The following is a 20846-nucleotide window of genomic DNA, read 5'->3' as shown; positions in this document are numbered from 1 at the left end:
TCCAATATTTCAAGATCATTTCTAATTTACGTGGCTATATTATTAAATCCTGCAGGGAAACTTGATCTTTGATCTGTCATGCGATAGCTCCTTCAATGCCTGACCGTAACTCATTAGTCATGCGTTTTCAGGGAACCTGGACAGTAACATTTCTAATTACGGTCGCGTCTTTTCTTAAGAATTAAGTCTACGAGATCATGATTGGTAGATATGACATGTAACAGATCGGATATACTGTCTGCTTTACTTATATCAGTAATGGAATTTATAATAGATTCCTAAGAAAGGATAGATTAGAAAGTGTTTATCTGTAAGAAATTGTTGCTGAAATTAAAATTTATTGTCATTGTATTGACTATGTTTGTCTGATTACTTATTAGTATTGACTGATTGTGTAGGAAGTAGAAGTACATTTAAAATTAAGAATGGAAATGGGGAATGTGTCAAAGAGACAACAACCCCACCAAAGAGCAGATAACAACCAAAGATCACCAAATGGGTCTTCAAGGTGTAATACCACCATTGATTTTCCCCTTTTAGTCTGTGTTAAATTTGCACTTTTCAAAAAAAATGTCATGTGTAGAATTTATCTTTGTTTCAAATAAAGAAATACTTGGCATGAATAAGGTTTTATCCAGCCAGTACTATAGAAAAAAATTCACATAACATTTCATTGCATATAAGAAAATAACCATCACTGGAAGTTAACCAATCAAATTTCTCCCCTTATTTTATCTGTGTACAAGGTTTAGTCACCATGTAACCTCAAGATTACAAAATAGTCTATAGAAATCCCAAATAAAAAATAATGGTGCTTTGAAATACCCAAGATATATGTTTATGACACAGAAATCTTTTACTGCAATAAAAATGTAGCATTAATTACCTACAACTGTCAAATTCAAGGGAATTTTTTTTTTTCGACTTATTTTCGTATACATCCGGATGTGACGTACCACCATTTGGTGGCATTACACCTCCATGCAGGAAGAAAATCCCAAACCCGGAGGCATGCTTGAGCTGGCCCCTACACAAAAATGTTTATTTATAGAAAAACATATTGGTAAATTAAGACAGAGGTATTCATATTTATAAGGGAAATATGCTTTTACAGTGAAATACATGGTGTGATCTGTCTAAAACTAAAACTTTTGCTTAATTACAGCATTTAGGTACCTTCCGTTGTGAAATAAATTTTGAAAGGGAAATTTTATGATAGCTAACTGTTATTTCTTTGTGCAATGTCTTAACCATTGAAACACCCTCTGTTGTCTCATGCTTGTATTGGTTGCATGAAATCATGGGTTAGATCCCCTTCATGGTCAAACAAGAGGCTTGTTAATAAAAATTTATATGTGCTAACCAGCAGAATTTAAGAGTAAGAGCAGAGACTGGTTGGCTTGTAGTAAAAACATATTTTTTGATATGATGACATGTCTTCCAGCTGTGAACTTTCACCTTTTGAACTTGCTTGCTGAAAATTTTGCTTGTTGTTATTGTACACAGCTAAGTTGGTTATAAATAGAACACTTTGTCCGTTAGGTGTGTTTGAATATTTCTTAATAATGAGTAGAATGAGTATATATTTATTTATTTTTGTTTATTTACAGAGCACATTGTCAAGTGATACAGATTGTGACTCTGTACCCTCCACCCCAACCAGTGGAACATCAGAAGATCCTTTAACAGCATTCGAGGGACACGCTTTACAATATGCAGTTAATTCAATTCAAAACATGTTAGTAATTATTCAGACATAGTAGATAAGTAACTTTCTCAAGTAGGTATAGTGGACATCTCTAAAATAAGCATTTCTCTGTAATGGGTTATCTAGCAATAACACTAGAAACTTTTGTTGTAACTTAATTTATTGTATTTTGATTGGTTAATACTAGGGTGATAATTTACTCTATTGTGTGGCTTATGTTCTATATTACCCTTCACAGAAACACTTAGTCAGTTATGTGATTTATTAAATACAGATGGTTAATATATATATAAATAAAAAGTCACAGTTTATTACTTTCAATTTAGAATTTGAAAGACAAAAATAACTCAACATTTAGAATAAAAACTAAATAACACATATTTTTGCCTTGGTAAATAATGTTTTCTTGAGGTTACATACAATCTGCTCAATCACCCTCTCATCTATGTGTTATTTATATGTTTAAATAAGCCATGTAAATGAATGAACATTTCCCTATGTCTCTTAAATTTCAAAGTTTAACATTGTTATAGCTACAGTACTAATGATAACAGTAAGTTTTCATCTTTAATCCATAGGTCCTCCTCAAGAAGTCTGTCTGCAGTACCTAAAGTGGAAACAAGTGGTCCAGAAAAGAAAGATGAAAAGAAAGCTGTACGATTTTCTGTTCGCTCCCTTGGGTGGGTGAGAATTGCTGAGGAAGATTTGACACCAGAGAGAAGTAGCAGAGCTGTCAACAAATGTATCGTAGATCTGACACTAGGTAGAAATGATATCAATGATGTTGTTGGTAGATGGGGAGATGTAAGTATGATAGGAATGTTATGTAGAAGCAAACATTTTTTATTGTCTCGCTTGACGTAGTCAAAAAGCAAGACATAAGTTTGCTGTTTCCAGCGGTGGCAGTGGCAACAACAATTTTATAGTTTGTGATTAGGTCTAGTTTATGGTGAACCACTAGTGGTAGGTCAATGATATTTGGTATGAAGTTGTATTAGTAGTAGTTCACTGACTTTGAATATTTGCAAATCTTACATGTTTTAAAAGTGTTGCTATTATAATTTCAAAATTTGCATTATCAAAATAACCAGAAAGCAAGACATATCTCTTATGATAACAATTCATGATTGATCTAAATACCTGTATAAAATAAAAGAAATTTGGGATGATAGCACATTACTGTATTTTACCTATTGTTTCTAATTTTACACATTGTATGATGATTTGTCTTATTTTATATAATTTTAGGGAAAAGATTTGTACCTTGATCTCGACAGGGATAGTTTACGTTTAGTAGACACTCAAGACTTCATTGTAATTAACGTACAGCCAATACAGTCCATAAGAGTTTGGGGAGTAGGGCGAGATAATGGAAGGTATGTGTACAATATACCACTTAATATACCGGTAGATTGTGATAGTAAAATAGCCTCAATTTAACCTTAGATGAACATAGCTATTTTTTTAGTTCCCCTTTGGTCAAATAGCTCTTCAAGTGTATATCTCTCATACATCCTTGGCTTTTAACTGTTTAACCGTTCCAGATGAAGGTAAATTTAGAAGAGAGCTTTAAAAACATGAAAATGATAAAGTGTTCCTTCCATTTAGTTGTCACACAGAAAAAAAGCTGTTCGATATGTATTAAAAACCTTAAAAATATTGGTGTGTATATATTTTATCTGCAAACAAATAAAGTCATTTGTCACAACTTGTCAATATTGCAGTCTTGTTTCATCAGCGAGTAGCATTTTTGATAACCTTGAAATTTTCATTGGAGTGGTTAAATGTGACAACTTTTACAGGAATCTTTAAAGATCAGTTGTGAACTTTTAAAACTGTTTGCAAAATATTAAGACCTTTTGGAGAAGAGATTAAAAAAATATATCATTTAATAGATAACATTTATTCTGTCTTGAACAAGTACAAAACATTAAAAATGTATTTTCAAAGATAAAAAAAAAAACCTTACTTGATTGAAGAAACTAATTTGTATAATTGTTTACTTTATTGCTTTAATCAGAGAAAGGTAAATTTATTGTTGTAATTTTATTGTAATTATTATTTGTTTTAATAAGGCTTTATATATTTATTCATATTTTTTTTTATTGTCAGATTTTCTCTACCATATATAGATGTTGTTCATATTTTATTTTTTTTATCGGCAGATTTCTGATTATAATTAAGGATAAAATTGTTAGAAATAACTTGCAACTAACAGTTTAAATCATACTGCCAAACATATATTCAGGTGTTTGATACTGAAAAAATGTTCTTAAGTCATTTTCATTAATCTGCATACACAGGATTTTTAAAATATGAGTTTTCAAAGGTTTGAACAGTTACAAAAAAAAAACCTCAACTTTCTTTTGACTGTTTAATGTATATATATTTGTATATCTGCTGCCAAGTAAGTACACAAGGAATCCAATAAATCAAAGTCCAGTACACAAACATAAAAGTACCAGGTGTTACACTTTTTATTACAATTTTTGCTCTCCTTACATGTTTTATCAATATCATTGGGTTTTGTTACAGAGATTTTGCATACGTAGCCCGGGACAAGACTACAAGAAAACACATGTGTCATGTCTTCCGCTGTGACAATCCTGCCAGACAGATTGCCAATACATTACGAGATATTTGTAAACAATTGATGATGGAAAGACGACTCCAGCAGGCTGCAGTTGACCAACGATTGTCTAGACCCACAGACTTGCCAAATTTAGAGATTGCTGGTTCACAAGGGAACAACCAGAAAGCTGTATTACAGAGCTTGTTAAGAAGTAAATAGTTTTATTATGTCAAATACATAATATTAGAGATAACAGAATACTTGTTTAAAAATTGAATAGTACAGTCACTATAATTGTTTTACTTGTTTGATAGAAGCTTTATGATGGGATCATTGACTATTTTGTATATTTTTGTTAAAAGCAATAAAATGGATTCAGTTAGATGCAAAATGAAGGGTACTATTTGATTTTCTGCATACAAACATATAAAGATTGTGATATAAGATTTGTTTGAAGTTTTGATTTTAATTATTATAATAGTTTTATTGACTAAGTTAGTAATACTATTTATTTACCCATGTTGACTATATTTACTTATTACAATTACAGGTGCATCATTCCCCACACCTATGGAGGAACCAAAGAAAGTCATCAGATGTCATTATATAGGGTGTGAAGCGGTTCTCAAACCTGTTGGTAAGGACTCATACACACTGGAGTAATTCAGGAATTGAACATCTATCCACATTAATTTTGTTGCATAGTTTAGTTTTATATCTAAAGCAATGCGTCTTGTTGACATCTTCCATTGTATTGTCAACCTGTTATGGATGATAGGAATTTATTTAGAAATTGATTAATATGAAAATAAATGTGGCAGAGAAAACACATACAAATGTACACAAACATTTAAGGAATGAATGTAATATTTTTTCTGTCTATGAAGAAATAACATAAAAAATTTGGTGCACACTGGATAATGTGCATAGCAGGTTATTTTAACAGTGTGCACCACATTTTTTATGTTATTTTGAATAGAGAGAAAAATATTGCAATCATTTCTTATAATTTAATTCTAAATTCCATTTTAAACCGTAGAAAACCATGAAAAAACGTTGATGACATCACGGTCACATGACTAAATTATGTCTATGGGCGGATAACAAAATACCGACATCCAATCAGAAGATGCGTTACATCCAAAATTAAATTATTAAACTATATAATACAAGTGTTTATCAAATTTAGCAGGCCTTGAGAGAATTATACATCTGAGGAATTTTAACAATGATATATATATAATGACATTGTTTAATCAATTTAATCAATTCAAGTTTTGTTCTAAGTATTCTTTCATCTTAAGTTAACATTCTCATCATAGTTCTCAATAATTCATTCATAATAATCTTCAACAAATACCATATTCTACTTGTTCTATTATCAAAGATGACAACAACTAATGAATATTTCTGTCTGATTGTGTGTGGTGCCTTCAAAATGATTGACAAAGTATTGACATTAGAAACTCTTATTGATGTGCAATTAAACATGCAGTTTGAAAATTAAACTTTTTTTGGTGTAAAAATATGTTCATTCTCATGGACTGTCAAATTACCTTTGATGTATCAGAGTTTTCAATTGATGAGTGCTACTTGTTTAACATCCAGTGGCAAACATTTCATACATATTTAGAACAATTCTTAGTTTTTTGGTACAGCTGAAGAATAACACTTTTAGTAATGTTCCCGACCTTGATAGCTAGGCATAACGACTAGGCATTACTTTTACAAATTGTGACTTGGATGGAGGGTTGTCTAATTTGGCAAATACAACATCTTCTTACATCTATTAACTTCAGAAATCACTGCATTTCACCTTTATTTGTTCTTACAAATACAAAGGCTCTTTTCAAATAAAATAAACATAAACAAAAAACAATCTATATATATATATATATATATATATATATATAAATGTCTAAGAATATAACTAAAACACACTAATTGATACATTAAAAAGTTCTATTAGATGTTAAATAGAAATACGCAATATTTCGCTAAACAAATTAGCTTCATCAGGCGTGTGCATCTCTCAAGGTGAAATCGGATGCATGACAGAAAAATATTTTTGTAGCTTAATCTATACAAGATTTGAGGGATGGGTGTAACATATTAATTCGGTCATAAAATATGTTTGTAGCTACAACTACATGAAGTTGGAATAAAAGTTTAACACATTTATAGATGTTCGATTAATTGTATGAATTTTTATAAATTAATTTGTATGATTTCAAGATAACTATGGTTTTGATTTGCTTTGAAATCTTTTTTCGTCTCTCTCATTGAGTCCATCAGGTTCAAGAGTTCGTAACTGGTGCATCCAAAATCTCTCTCTTTTTTGTCTTCCTTGTGTATCCCAATTTTGATTTTTCTCAATGATTTGAAATGTGATGTTTTCAAAATCATGTCCTGCTCTTAAAAGGTGTCTTGTAATTGGGCAGTTCCTTTCTTTTGTATAAAATGACCGATGGTTATTTAGTCGGATGTTAAATGGGGTTTCTGTTTCACCAACATATTGTAATTTGCAAGTTCCACACGTTAGAACATAAATGCAATTTTGCGTTTTGCAATTTGATGTTATAAATATGTTGTAATTTTTCTTTGTGACTGTGCTGATGAACTGGGTTTCTATATTGGCGACTTTGCAGCACTTACAATTGCCCCTTCCGCATTGTTTATAACCTCCAATTGTTGATATCTCCCGTTTAGATACTTTGGATGATACTAGAATATCTTTGAGGTTTTTTGGTCTGCGGTAAGCCATAACGGGAGGTGATGGAAAAATCTCGCTTAAGGAAGGATCATTTTCAATAAGACGCCAGTGTTTGTGGACAATTGATGAAATATTTGTCAGATGAGGATGAAAGCTAATAACAAACGGGATTTTATTTGTCTGGGCCGTCTTTTCTTTGTATTCAAGTAGGTTTGTTCGTTCTTTTTCGTTTGCTTTTCCGAAAGCTTCTGAAATACTTTTGTTCTTATAACCTCTTGATTTGAGTTGCTGTCTGAGTTGCCCTAAACGATGGTTTAACTTTGATTCCGATGAACAAATCCGTTTTAACCTGATGGCTTGGCTGTACGGAATGCTCCGGGAGCAGTGTTTCGGGTGACAACTCTTCGGAGAGAGAAATTGGTGTTTATCAGTTTTTTTGGTGTGAAGGTCTGTTGTCATGACTCCGTTCTCTAAAGTTATGGTGGTGTCGAGAAACGCAATTTTTTCATTTGAAACTTCAGATGTGAACTTCATCGATTGATCAAAGTTGTTACAGAAATCGAGAAATTCTTGCAGGCGTTCTGCAGTTTCGTTCCATTTGATGTCGATGTCATCAATATAACGGAGCCAAGACAAGGGTTTGTATGGTACATTCGAAAGGATGTGTTCTTCGAGACTCCCCATGAAAATGTTGGCAAAAGAAGGTGCCATTTTGGTTCCCATACTGGTACCGTCAACCTGCAAGTAGTGCTGGTCGTTGAATACAAAATTGTTGTTTTCAAGCACTAGTCTCAGCAACTGAACCAGACAGTCTGTTGGGGGATGTTTATCCTTACGATTGTTCCATACCTGTTCACAAGCGACTATTCCTTCATTTTTGGGAATATTTGTGTACAAAGAAGACACATCCATCGATACCAAAATTGTGTTGTTTGGTAAGGGGTTTAATGAATCCATTTTCTTCAAATAATCTGTAGTATCTTGAATGTAAGATGGCATTGTTCTAACATGTGGTCTAAGATGGTAATCCACGAATTCAGATATTTTTTCGGTTGGATGGCCATTTGCAGATACTATCGGTCTTCCCGGAATCCCTTCTTTATGGAGTTTTGGGAGCAAGTAAAATCGACCGGCTGTGCAGGTTTCATCAGGTCGTAGATAGTCGTACGTGTCGTCATCAATATGTTTTTTGCTGTTCATGTCTGAAAGGACCTCATTCAGAAAAAATATCTGAATTCGTGGATTACCATCTTAGACCACATGTTAGAACAATGCCATCTTACATTCAAGATACTACAGATTATTTGAAGAAAATGGATTCATTAAATGTTGATATTCTAGTATCATCCAAAGTATCTAAACGGGAGATATCAACAATTGGAGGTTATAAACAATGCGGAAGGGGCAATTGTAAGTGCTGCAAAGTCGCCAATATAGAAACCCAGTTCATCAGCACAGTCACAAAGAAAAATTACAACATATTTATAACATCAAATTGCAAAACGCAAAATTGCATTTATGTTCTAACGTGTGGAACTTGCAAATTACAATATGTTGGTGAAACAGAAACCCCATTTAACATCCGACTAAATAACCATCGGTCATTTTATACAAAAGAAAGGAACTGCCCAATTACAAGACACCTTTTAAGAGCAGGACATGATTTTGAAAACATCACATTTCAAATCATTGAGAAAAATCAAAATTGGGATACACAAGGAAGACAAAAAAGAGAGAGATTTTGGATGCACCAGTTACGAACTCTTGAACCTGATGGACTCAATGAGAGAGACGAAAAAAGATTTCAAAGCAAATCAAAACCATAGTTATCTTGAAATCATACAAATTAATTTATAAAAATTCATACAATTAATCGAACATCTATAAATGTGTTAAACTTTTATTCCAACTTCATGTAGTTGTAGCTACAAACATATTTTATGACCGAATTAATATGTTACACCCATCCCTCAAATCTTGTATAGATTAAGCTACAAAAATATTTTTCTGTCATGCATCCGATTTCACCTTGAGAGATGCACACGCCTGATGAAGCTAATTTGTTTAGCGAAATATTGCGTATTTCTATTTAACATCTAATAGAACTTTTTAATGTATCAATTAGTGTGTTTTAGTTATATTCTTAGACATTTATATAATTTTAATTCAGTAACTGTATCAGTTTATTTTCACAAACTGATCCACGCTTAATTAGATTGAATGTTGATTGTTGCTATTTTTAGACATTATATATATATATATATATATATATATATATATATTGTTGATAAGCCTATGTTTATTCTGGTTTTAGGTACAGATATTCTGAATGGAGCTATTATGGCATTGTATAACAAAATTCCCCCAGAGAAATGGAAGTTTGTAAATGTTGGAATAGCACCATCTACAATCACCATTACAGAACATGTATGTATTGTATTTTAATTTTCTGCTTGTAAATTGACAGGATAATTATCACATTTAATTAGAATTTTAATTTTAAAGTTAAATGACAGTGTTCAAAAATTTCATTAATTTATCTGAAATTTGTGTCCATTGATTAAAATTCCATTTAAAAGTGAATGAAATAACTTTATAGCCGCAATATTTATTCAATGGAACAAACTTTCTTACAGAATATCAAAAAGGAATCCAAAATATGTCTGATTTGTTCAGAATAAACTGAATGTCCTGCCTACAACTTACACAAATAACCAAACATAGAAAAGAAGATTGATTGATTGTTGTTGTTTTAATGCCACTTTTAAGCACCACTTGTTGGCTATTTTGTGGCAGCCAGTTTTTATTGTCGAGCCGCTTGACATTAGGGATAGTGATCCTGCGACGGTGGCGTTAGCGAACTTCTTAAAAGCTTTATATTTAATAAGGTGGAAGACCTGGATTTTTCGTACTTTGTATATGGATGCCTCATGTTACGAAGTTTCTGTCAGTCACATGTCCATTGTCCTTGACCTCATTTTCATGGTTCAGTGACTACTTGAAAAAAAAAGTTAAGAATTTTTGTAATGTTAAATTCTCTCTTATTATAAGTAATAGGATAACTATATTTGGTATGTGCGTACCTTGCAAGGTCCTCATGACCATCAGACAGTTTTCACTTGACCTCAACCTCATTTCATGGATCAGTGAACAAGGTTAAGTTTTGGTAATCAAGTCCATATCTCAGATACTATAAGCAATAGGTCTAGTATATTCGGTGTATGGAGGGACTGTAAGGTATACATGTCCAACTGGCAGGTGTCATCTGACCTTGACCTCATTTTCATGGTTCAGTGGTTATAGTTAAGTTTTTGTGTTTTGGTCTGTTTTTCTTATACTGTATGCAATAGGTCAACTATATTTGTTGTATGGAAGAATTGTTAGCTGTACATGCTTCCCTGGCATGGTTCATCTGACCTTGACCTCATTTTCATGGTTCATGGGTCGATGTTTATTTTTTCTTGGTTAAGTTTATGTGACAGTTGTAATCCAGCTTTATATTTAGGACTATCAACATAATATCAATGATTAGTAAAGGAGGCCAGACATTTCAGCGTGTGCTCTCTTGTTTATTGTTGATGAAAGCAGAGTGCACAGACAAAAACCGCCGACCTTCGATAGGAAAACTGACAATCCTAGTGAATAATGATTGGAGCTGAGTGCACCTGCAGGAGCAGGGTTCAAACTCATAACCTCAGTGTTGACTGGCTAGTGATTTCAGTAGTAGAACTACATAGACCACTTGGCATGGAGGCTCTTTAGATGAGAAGAATTATTGGTCACATTACTGTTGAACTGAATATACATTTGTAGGTATTTGTGTCAGACTTCTTATAATTACGAATGGCAATATATTCTAGTGCAAACAAAATAAGTATCAAGTACCTTTAGTGTAGATACATGTATTTTCAAAATATAATTAAAAGGGAGATCACACTTTGTTTGTTTTACAGAAAACAGAAGTTAAACTGGATGAGTGTCGTGTGAGATTTCTATCATTTATGGGAATAGCAGCTGATAATGTCAGGTAGGTTCAGGTCGTTTGTAATCAATGAAGAAATTTTATTGATGAAATGTTCATAAGACTGTAAATTTTTAATAAAGATCCATCTGAAAGAAATCAAGACAAAAATTTGACACTGCAAATGCTATTTCAGTAATAAAATAAAAAGGAATTAATGAAAAGTATTTTTGTAACAAAAACTGTATTAGTAAATTAGTGTAAAAGAAAAAATTGTGATGGAGGATGGCACAAAAGAGTTCATAAAGAGAACAGATTATTTATTTAAGATATGCAAGTAAACACATTGTAAACGGTCATTATTTTTCCATCTAAGTTAAATTGCACTAGTTAATTACCATATTATTCTTCTGCTTAATTACAACTGTCTGACTTTCTTTTTCTTCTTAAGATTATGTGGTTTTATAATACATGGACCTGAGGATCAGTTTAACTGTCATGTATTCCATTGTGAACCATCAGCAGGGGCACTGTGTAAAACAATAGAGGCTGCTTGTAAAGTAAGTATTTGTTATTCCCATTTCAGACAAAGTATATCATATGTCCCATTTCTGCAAAAAACTAAAATAGGGTAACAATCTGCTGTACAGCCCTTCAAATGCAATTTTTTGTCAAATATTCACGAGGAAAATTGAGAATTTCCCTCATGTTGGTTGCAATATTACTCCAACCATGACATTATAAAAATGTTATCAAATGTATGCAGAAGGTCACAGCACTTTTTTAATGTGTGGGCATTCAATCAAAGTGGCATTATGTATCATTTTGCATATAAAATATAATGAGATTAAAAATAGTGTAAGAGGAACTTTATATTAATAATTGTAATTATCATCTTTTTCGTTACAGCTTAGATATCAGAAGTTGTTAGATGCCAACCCAACCACCCCAACTAACAGTAATAAATCAGAGAACAAGGTAAAGTTAAGGTTCATTATTTAGGTTAAGTGCAATAAAAACCCAATTGTCACTAGCTTGATTTAAGGTTTCATATCTCCCTTTTCAAAGACACCCATTAAGTGTTGTTAAGTGAACATTTTGATGATCCTACCATGTTAAAGCTTAATAATGTGTACTAGTAGTCAGATATTTAAGTTACTAACAATGTGTATAACCATATTTGTCAATATTTTTATGCCCAACTTACAGGCATTATGTTTTTTGGTCTGTGCGCCTGTTCCTTTGTCCATCTGTCTTTCCTGCTTAAGGTTAAAGTTTTAGGTCAAGGTAGTTTTTGGTGAGGTTTAAATCCAATCAACTTGAAATTTAGTACACATTTTCCTTATGATATGATCTTTCTAATTAAAATGCTAAATTAAGAGTTTTTACCATAATTTCACAGCCCACTGAACATAGAAAAGGATAATGAGAGTGGGGCATCTGTGTACCATGGAAACATTTTTGTTTGTTTATCTTATTAGCTCACCTGGCCTAAAAGGCCAAGTGAGCTTTTCTCATCACTTGGCGTCCGGCGTCCGTCGTCGTCCGTCGTCCGTCGTCGTCCGTCGTCCGTCGTCCGTCGTCGTCGTTAACTTTTACAAAAATCTTCTCCTCTGAAACTACTGGGCCAAATTAAACCAAACTTGGCCACAATCATCATTGGGGTATCTAGTTTAAAAAATGTGTCCGGTGACCCGGCCAACCATCCAAGATGGCCGCCATGGCTAAAAATAGAACATAGGGGTAAAATGCAGTTTTTGGCTAATAACTCAAAAACCAAAGCATTTAGAGCAAATCTGACATGGGGTAGAATTGTTAAACAGGTGAAGATCTATCTGCCCTGAAATTTTCAGATGAATCGGATAACCCGTTGTTGGGTTGCTGCCCCTGAATTAGTAATTTTAAGGAAATTTTGCTGTTTTTGGTTATTATCTTGAATAGTATTATAGATAGAGATAAACAGTAAACAGCAATAATGTTCAGCAAAGTAAGATTTACAAATAAGTCAACATGACTGAAATGGTCAGTTGACCCCTTTAGGAGTTATTGCCCTTTATAGTCAATTTTTAACCATTTTTCGTAAATCTTAGTAATATTTTACAAAAATCTTCTCCTCTGAAACTACTGGGCCAAATTAATCCAAACTTGGCCACAATCATCTTTTGGGTTAGTAGTTTGAAAAATGTGTCTGGTGACCCGGCCATCAAACCAAGATGGCCGCCATGGCTAAAAATAGAACATGGGGTAAAATGCAGTTTTTGGCTTATAACTCAAAACCCAAAGCATTTAGAGCAAATCTGACATGGGGGTAAAATTGTTTATCAGTTCAAGATCTATCTGCCCTGAAATTTTCAGATGAATCGGACAGCCCGTTGTTGGGTTGCTGGCCCTGAATTAGTAATTTTAAGGAAATTTTGCTCTTTTTGGTTATTATCTTGAATATTATTATAGATAGAGATAAACCATAAACAGCAATAATGTTCACCAAAGTAAGATTTACAAATAAGTCAACATGACTGAAATGGTCAGTTGACCTTCTTAGGAGTTATTGTTCTTTATAGTCAATTTTTAACCATTTTTGGTAAATCTTAGTAATATTTTACAAAAATCTTCTCCTCTGAAACTACTGGGCCAAATTAATCCAAACTTGGCCACAATCATCTTTTGGGTTAGTAGTTTGAAAAATGTGTCCGGTGACCCGGCCATCCAACCAAGATGGCCACCATGGCTAAAAATAGAACATGGGGTAAAATGCAGTTTTTGGCTTATAACTCAAAACCCAAAGCATTTAAAGCAAATCTGACAGGGGGTAAAATTGTTTATCAGGTCAACATTTATCTGCCCTGAAATTTTTAGATGAATCGGACAACCCGTTGTTGGGTTGCTGACCCAATTGTTAGTTTTAAGGAAATTTTGCTGTTTTTGGTCATTATCTTGAATATTATTATTGATAGAGATAAACTGTAACAACAATAATGTTCAGCAAAGTAAGATTTACAAATAAGTCAACATGACCGAAATGGTCAATTGACCCCCTTAGGAGTTATTGTTCTTTATAGTAAATTTTTAACAATTTTCATAAAATTTGTAAATTTTTACTAACATTTTCCACTGAAACTAATGGGCCAAGTTCATTATAGATAGAGATAATTTTAAGCAGCAAGAATGTTCAGTAAAGTAAGATGTACAAACACATCACCATCAGCAAAACACAATTTTGTCATGAATCCATCTGCTTCCTTTAATATTCACATAGACCAAGGTGAGCGACACAGGCTCTTTAGAGCCTCTAGTTTTATTATAAAAAAAGCATAATTGCCTTAAAGTAGTGCACAGTTTTTAAATCCATGTTCTACCTACATTGTAAACAAAGGGAGATAACTTAATTCAAAATATTGCTTAAATGTTATCCCTTTGAGTTTCAATGTTGCAACCAGTAAAAATATTGAAATTTTGTGTTTGTGTCTATGTCTTCTTTGATGCAGTAAAAACTCACCTATTACCCATTATCTTTAGTATGGTGTATTATAACTTAGGATTGACAACTTTTTCTGCTGAAAATCATGGTTCTCTCCTCCCCTTCCAATAGGTCATAGTAAATAGGAATGCAAGTTTTTCAGTTTCCATGAATAATCAAAGTGTATTTGATAAAACGAGAAAGAAGGGATGGAAAACAAAAATAAAATGCATTTCATACCATTTTTCCACCATTAAAAGCCATAGAAACAGACCTTTAATCATAAATGACCTATTTTAGATAACCGTTTGAAGGGACAAAACAAGAATTGCCTTTTAATATATGTAGATAATTTGAGCATGATTTACTCTGGTGTTTTTGGCGTTGTATATGTATTGATGTATGCATTACTTTCACACAGTTACAGATAGTTTTAGTTTACTTTACAATGTTTCCATGTTTGAAATTTTGTTTTATTTGTCTACATGTACATCCTTCAAATAATTTTTTTTGAACGAAATTGAAAAATTAAGATCAAGTTATACTTGCACATTTCTTTTCTGTAACTAATATTTTTTTTTGTGCCATTTATTCATTACTATGTTAACTTTATTATGTTTGATGTTGTTAATTTATGTTTCAATGTTGTATTCAATTTTTAGCTCCAACACCTAGGGGCATCGATTTCAGCTGGTTTGAAATCTGGTGCCGAATCTGTTCAGACAAATATTATACCTGGTATAAAAAATGGGGCCCATACAATGCAAACTGGACTTAAATCAGGGGCTCTTACAGTGCAAACTGGTGTCATACATGGATTTTATGGTGTTCAAAATGTTTTCTCCAAGATCAAAACTAAAGTGAGAAAGGCCGAGAGCAGCTAGTAAACGGAGAATAATTAGGATCTTACTACAGCATTAAGTATGTGTAACATGGAAGATATCTGTCAACAATTTCCTAAATAATGGAATGATTCAAGCTTAAAGAAAACATATTATCTCTACTGTCGATTCAATTATTTTCATGTATGAAAACCATTTTTCGTAGATAGAGGAAAACTTTTATTCCGTGGATAATTGATTTTGTGGTTTTGCCAAAGTATGCATACAAATCTATAGAAATAGTTTACTTATTTGAAAATTTAAATCATTGTTTAGCTTTTCTAACAAAATCGTCAAAAAATTGGTATAATCCACAGTACCACATATTTGAAAAAAGATATCATCTTTGGCCAATTGTTATTGGAGCAAGATAGCTTCATCAGAGGAAAGGATAATGTCCAGAAATGTCCACCATATCAATCAGTCACAAACTATATTGTGTGTGTTTCACTGTTTCTGTTGTTATATTTTTTTTTTTGCTTGTGCACTTACAATCAGTGTAAATGGTTCACATTGTACAGTTTATTAATTATTATTATGTTTTTGGGATATCTTATGTGTTGTAGTTATGTTTACTTGAATTATATATTATCTTGTGACAAGTGAATTATTATTACATGTATATTAAATTTCATGATATACAAAATTGAGTTACGTAAACTTTGCACTAATAGAAATAGCTATGACATTACACTTTTGATAAATTTACATGAGTATAAGAAATTCATGCTGAATTTAATTAAATGCATAAAATTGTTTTCATGTTTTTCTTTTTTCAGTCTTTTGGTGCTTGTTTTCGACATGGAGTTAAGAGCATGATAGAATCAATGAAATCTCCAGTCTAATAACACCAAATAAGGGGACATTCCAAATTGGGCAGACGACACTCAAATATAGAGCAGACGACGAATGATGTCTGAATTTCCATCATCCCAAAGATTTGTTGCATTACATAAACTGTAATCATCACTTCACAGTGTAACATTGATTTCCATATATCTTGTTAATGTAATATTTATTATAGAAGTGACCGTAGAAAACACAATGTCATCCAAATTATTTTAATGGTCAGAATAACAAGACAATTTAGGTATTTATTTTAATGAAACTCTGCTTTGAATTTGTCCCAGATTGAATAATTGAAATTAGAATATTGTTTTCAAATCATCTGAAACACAACATTTTATAACTTTCTAAATTTTCCGTCATTCTAATTACAACTGTCGATTATACCACATTCATATACTTATACATAAATAACTAGTCATTGGACTTATCAGGTTATGTTTTGTGAATTAAAACACAAATCTTCATCTTAGATATTAAATTTATTTTTAAATATCTGTATAATCCAACTATATAAAGTACATACCTATTTTAATAATACATAACAAATTAGACAGGTCAAAAAAGTTCTTATTCAATTAAAAAAAATTTAATTAGGTGTAGTAATATTTATGCTTCATCTCACTGTCAATTATAATCTACAAAACATAACACCATAGATACTACCTCCTAAAAAAAAGTTATTTAACATAATCAAAATTGATTGTTTATATCTTTCTGTTTCTATAAAATGTGCTGAAAATCTTTTGGGTTTTATTGAAAAATAATTTGGATGACTGCAGAACTCCATAGGCATTATAGAAACTGTCGTAAAGTAGCTTTTGTAGGGCATTTGTTATCAGAAGTTTTAAAGGTTGTAAGTTGTTTGTGATATATAATATAATGTGCAATACAAAAGTTTTATAACGATTTGTTTTAACAGGTTGCTAATTTATCCATTATTATTTTTATCTCAGAGAACTTTTCACTGCCAATATTAGGAATAGGAAAGGAATGTGTAGCGCTTTGACTCTATGGTGCTAAAATCATGCAGTTTTTAAATTTAGAAAATATTCATAGATGATTTAGGATTTAAAGACTTCATAGTATTTTTACCATTTGCATTGTGCTCCCTGATTGTTATATTTGTTTTTTGCAGCTGTGGAAAGAATTTTATGATATGTAAATTTTGATAAGTGATTTTTGAAAAAAATCGGAATGTCTTATTCATAATTCTTCATTATCAACCAGTCATACAAATTAAACAAGTTCATTTATGGGTAATATAAATGTCAGACGTTGTAAATTTTATAAATCATTTTGTTTGTCAATAATGAAAAACTCTGTTGTAAAAGCAAAGGCAATGTTTAGTTTGTTTTGAATTTTGTTTTGTCTTTCAAATAGTGTACATTCCTTTCATTTGCATTATAAACCAAAGACACATGTTATTCTATTTATTAAAATGTATCAACCTGTTTATAATTTTGTCTGCTGCAATATTCATATAGCAGATCTGTATAGATTAACCTGTAAAACATGTTAGATTTAATACTTCTAGATCCAGAACTTACTTGAAATTTCTTAAGTACAAATTAGACTAAATAGCAACACTAGATGAAACCAAAAATAGTTCAAAATTGAGTGCCATTTTTTGTTATGCAAAATGTTTTCTGCTGTACAAACTTGTTAATCTATTGTTAATTTGTTTATTTAATTTTTACCCTTTTCTGCTTTTGATTGGTAAAATTCTTCTGAAAGTCAGACATGTTATTGTTCATTAGTCAAATTATGTTTTATAAACGATTCTAATTTTTTTTTGTACTATTTTTTTTGTTTTATATTTGTTTTAAACATATGTGAGTTTGTCAAGATGTGGTCATAATGAGAATTTACCTTCTTTTTTCTTTTGTGTGCAATAAATTAAGAATTTAAAGTAACAATTTGATAGCTTAAATTATTTATAAAAAAAAAACATTAAATGTTAAGGATCATCTTAATTACGAAATAAATCATCATTAAAAGTCTTGCAAGTATTTTTTCAATTGTATGCTTTCCATCTGAAACTTAAAATTGAAGTTGATATTTACTGAAATGACTTTTTAATAGCATATTTTTTATGGTTGATATTTAATAACACAGTTTTAATCTATTGAAAAGATGTAGTTTTATTCTGAATTTTAGTTTTCAGAATTGAATCCAGTAAATCTTATTTCATTTTTTCCATGAATTTGAATAAGAATTGTTGACAGTTCTATAAAAGTGATAAGTTTTCAGTAGAACTTTTTTTTTATGTAAATGTAATTGTTTATTATGATGCATATTAAAAATTTAGAGTTTGTAAACAGTGTAATATTTATATTTGAAATGTGTAGTTTATAGATAATTTTACATTAGATCTGTTTGTTATTTGCAGTTGTATTGTTTAACATTATAATTTGGTCAGTAACTTTTAACAGTTTTAGATTTTTTTTTTTTAAAGTTTTGTGTTCATTTGAGTAATAACTGGTGCTTTTGGTTGATCTAAATGATTTTTTTAACCATACTTTTCATGCCTTTTATGAAAAGTAAATTAAACTTTTAAATTTTCCTAATATTTTATCAGAGTGTTTATTGTACAAGTCTTTAGAAAATTGTTTATTTAAAGTTTAAACCTTTTTTTTGTAGTCCAAAGTTACAAATAAACAAATTTTGACCCCTGACATTTAGCTGGTTATAACCATTAAATTTTTGATTAAATTTTGTTTATGTCACAAAAGATACCTGTGAATTTAGGTATATTTCATGGGGACAGAACATTGGAAGTCATTGTTAAAATAAGTCACAAGTTGTATCGACTCAGAGCACTTTGACTTCTGGTATAGACACTGGTTTATTGAAGAACCAATGTTGACTGCTGTCTCTTGATTTGCTGGGTTGCTGTCTCATTGATGTATAATCCATGTTCAGGTTAACAATCATCTCTCCAGATTTTGCCATCAGATTTTCCAATAGGCATTTATCTGATGATTTTTTTCCTCGACAAAACAAAAATTTGGTATGAATTTGAATACTGCCAATGATGGTGATTGAATTTAATCCTCCTCCGTTGTAACATCCTTATTTCCGGTGTGTTTTTACTAATCCAGTTTTATGATTGTTTGTAAAGTACGATATGTTGAAGCTTGTTCAGTAGTTATAGATCTGTGATTTGATTTTGGTTGTGATTTTGTTTTATTGATTATTTTTGAGATATGTATAAATGTGAGCTTTAAGTTTTGAAAATCTTACAGTTGTCTAAATAAGTTAGCATATAAAATAACAAAAAGACCATTTTCAAGGTAATTTATTAAGATAATGCAGAACAAATTTTGAGAGTTAGATATGTGTTACCATACAATTCATTTTTTTTCCACTTGAACTATTTCTATGCATTTAAATTTTGAGTTATATTCTAAGATATTATCTAGAAAATCATTACTTTTATATGTCAATTTCAATTTTCTGAAATTTTCAAGATTTTTGTATGTTTTTGTACAAATTAAGGTTAACAACAATAAACTATTTATACAGTGTGCATAAGTTGTTGTTTAATAGATGTCAGTGTCTTTCCAAACGATTTGATATATTATTGAATTTCACAGAAGTTATTTCTTGATTTTCTTTACACAAATCAGTTTGATACTGATAATACATTTTCAAGGTGGTACCTAACACTACAGGGAGATAACTCTGTAAAATCAGCTAAATGTTTTAATCACATTGTATTGTTGAGGAAATATTAAGCTTCCCAATGACAAAAATAAGTGTTTGTCAACTTCTATATAACCAATGAAATTTTTCTGATGAAGTGGTTGGTACAAATTTTTTTTAATTTTAAATTTTTTGTCAAAGAGTTAAAGTAAATATTTTGTAAAAAATATGAAAATTAAATGAGCCAAATTAATTTTAGTCAAGGTGTTGGGTTATTTGGGTACCACCTTAAACCAAACAAGTTAACAATTTTCTTGGCAGAGAATTGTTCTTTTTCCTTATAATCCAGAGTTTTTTAGTTTGATTCTGCAGTGTTGAACCAAACTGCTCATTAGAAACTCTTGGCAATTTTAAAGTTAAGTATCAACCAATATTCTTCCACCTTAGAGAAATATGTTTTTCAATACCTAAAACAATTGTCTCATTATTATAGCCAAGTCGAATGGCTATTATTATGTTGACAATGTAATGATTGAAGCCAAGCTTTCAAAAAACAATACCGGTATTTACTGTAGTCCAATTTCTATATCTTTATATTATCAAATACATCTGTTTATAACAAGAAGTTTAAAACCATGCTTTTTATATGCACTGTATAATAAATACTCAGCCATTTGTGATAATGGAACACAGCTACTTATGTTTGTTGTTGTATTATTTCATCATTGCTATTTATAGATCATGTTTATTCCATATCAGTTTTATTCCGTTTGCTATGGATGTACATTACAATTTTTTTGCAAGGGAAATAAACTTACATAAACTTAACTTTGTTATTTTGTTTTATGCATAGCATTCTACATTATGAGATGAAAGCTTGTTTCCAGTCTTGCTGGTCAACATTGAGAAAGTAAAACCAGACACATAAGAAAATGACTGTCTACTTATTCTTATACCCTTCTCTAAAAGTTTGGATTTTATTGCAATCATTTTGTACACCCAACCTTCCATGTCCAACCTTCCTGACATTTCCTATCAAACTATGGAACACAATGACTTC

General features: G+C 31.1%; 1 protein-coding gene across 6 annotated transcripts in view; it reads left to right on the top strand.

Annotated features, from left to right (window-relative positions):
- Window positions 1-20614, top strand: part of LOC143085180 (protein Fe65 homolog) — a 111851-nt gene extending 91237 nt beyond the window's left edge. For 5 of the 6 annotated variants that reach the window (XM_076261403.1, XM_076261404.1, XM_076261405.1 and 2 more), the window contains 11 exons: window positions 1611-1738; window positions 2287-2512; window positions 2957-3084; window positions 4244-4491; window positions 4831-4917; window positions 9308-9420; window positions 10947-11020; window positions 11406-11514; window positions 11864-11932; window positions 15074-15332; window positions 16072-20614. In XM_076261403.1, coding sequence (XP_076117518.1) covers window positions 1611-1738; window positions 2287-2512; window positions 2957-3084; window positions 4244-4491; window positions 4831-4917; window positions 9308-9420; window positions 10947-11020; window positions 11406-11514; window positions 11864-11932; window positions 15074-15295 — 1404 coding nt within the window. In that variant the 3' untranslated portion in view covers window positions 15296-15332; window positions 16072-20614. The remainder of the gene's footprint in view (window positions 1-1610; window positions 1739-2286; window positions 2513-2956; window positions 3085-4243; window positions 4492-4830; window positions 4918-9307; window positions 9421-10946; window positions 11021-11405; window positions 11515-11863; window positions 11933-15073; window positions 15333-16071) is intronic. The other variant, XM_076261406.1, reaches the window with a different exon arrangement.
- The last annotated feature ends 232 nt before the right edge of the window (window positions 20615-20846 follow it).

The sequence above is a fragment of the Mytilus galloprovincialis genome, chromosome 8 (assembly GCF_965363235.1).
Source record: "Mytilus galloprovincialis chromosome 8, xbMytGall1.hap1.1, whole genome shotgun sequence".
Taxonomy (NCBI): domain Eukaryota; kingdom Metazoa; phylum Mollusca; class Bivalvia; order Mytilida; family Mytilidae; genus Mytilus; species Mytilus galloprovincialis.
Note: the sequence above shows the minus strand (reverse complement) of the source record. Positions and strands in the feature narration are given on the sequence as shown.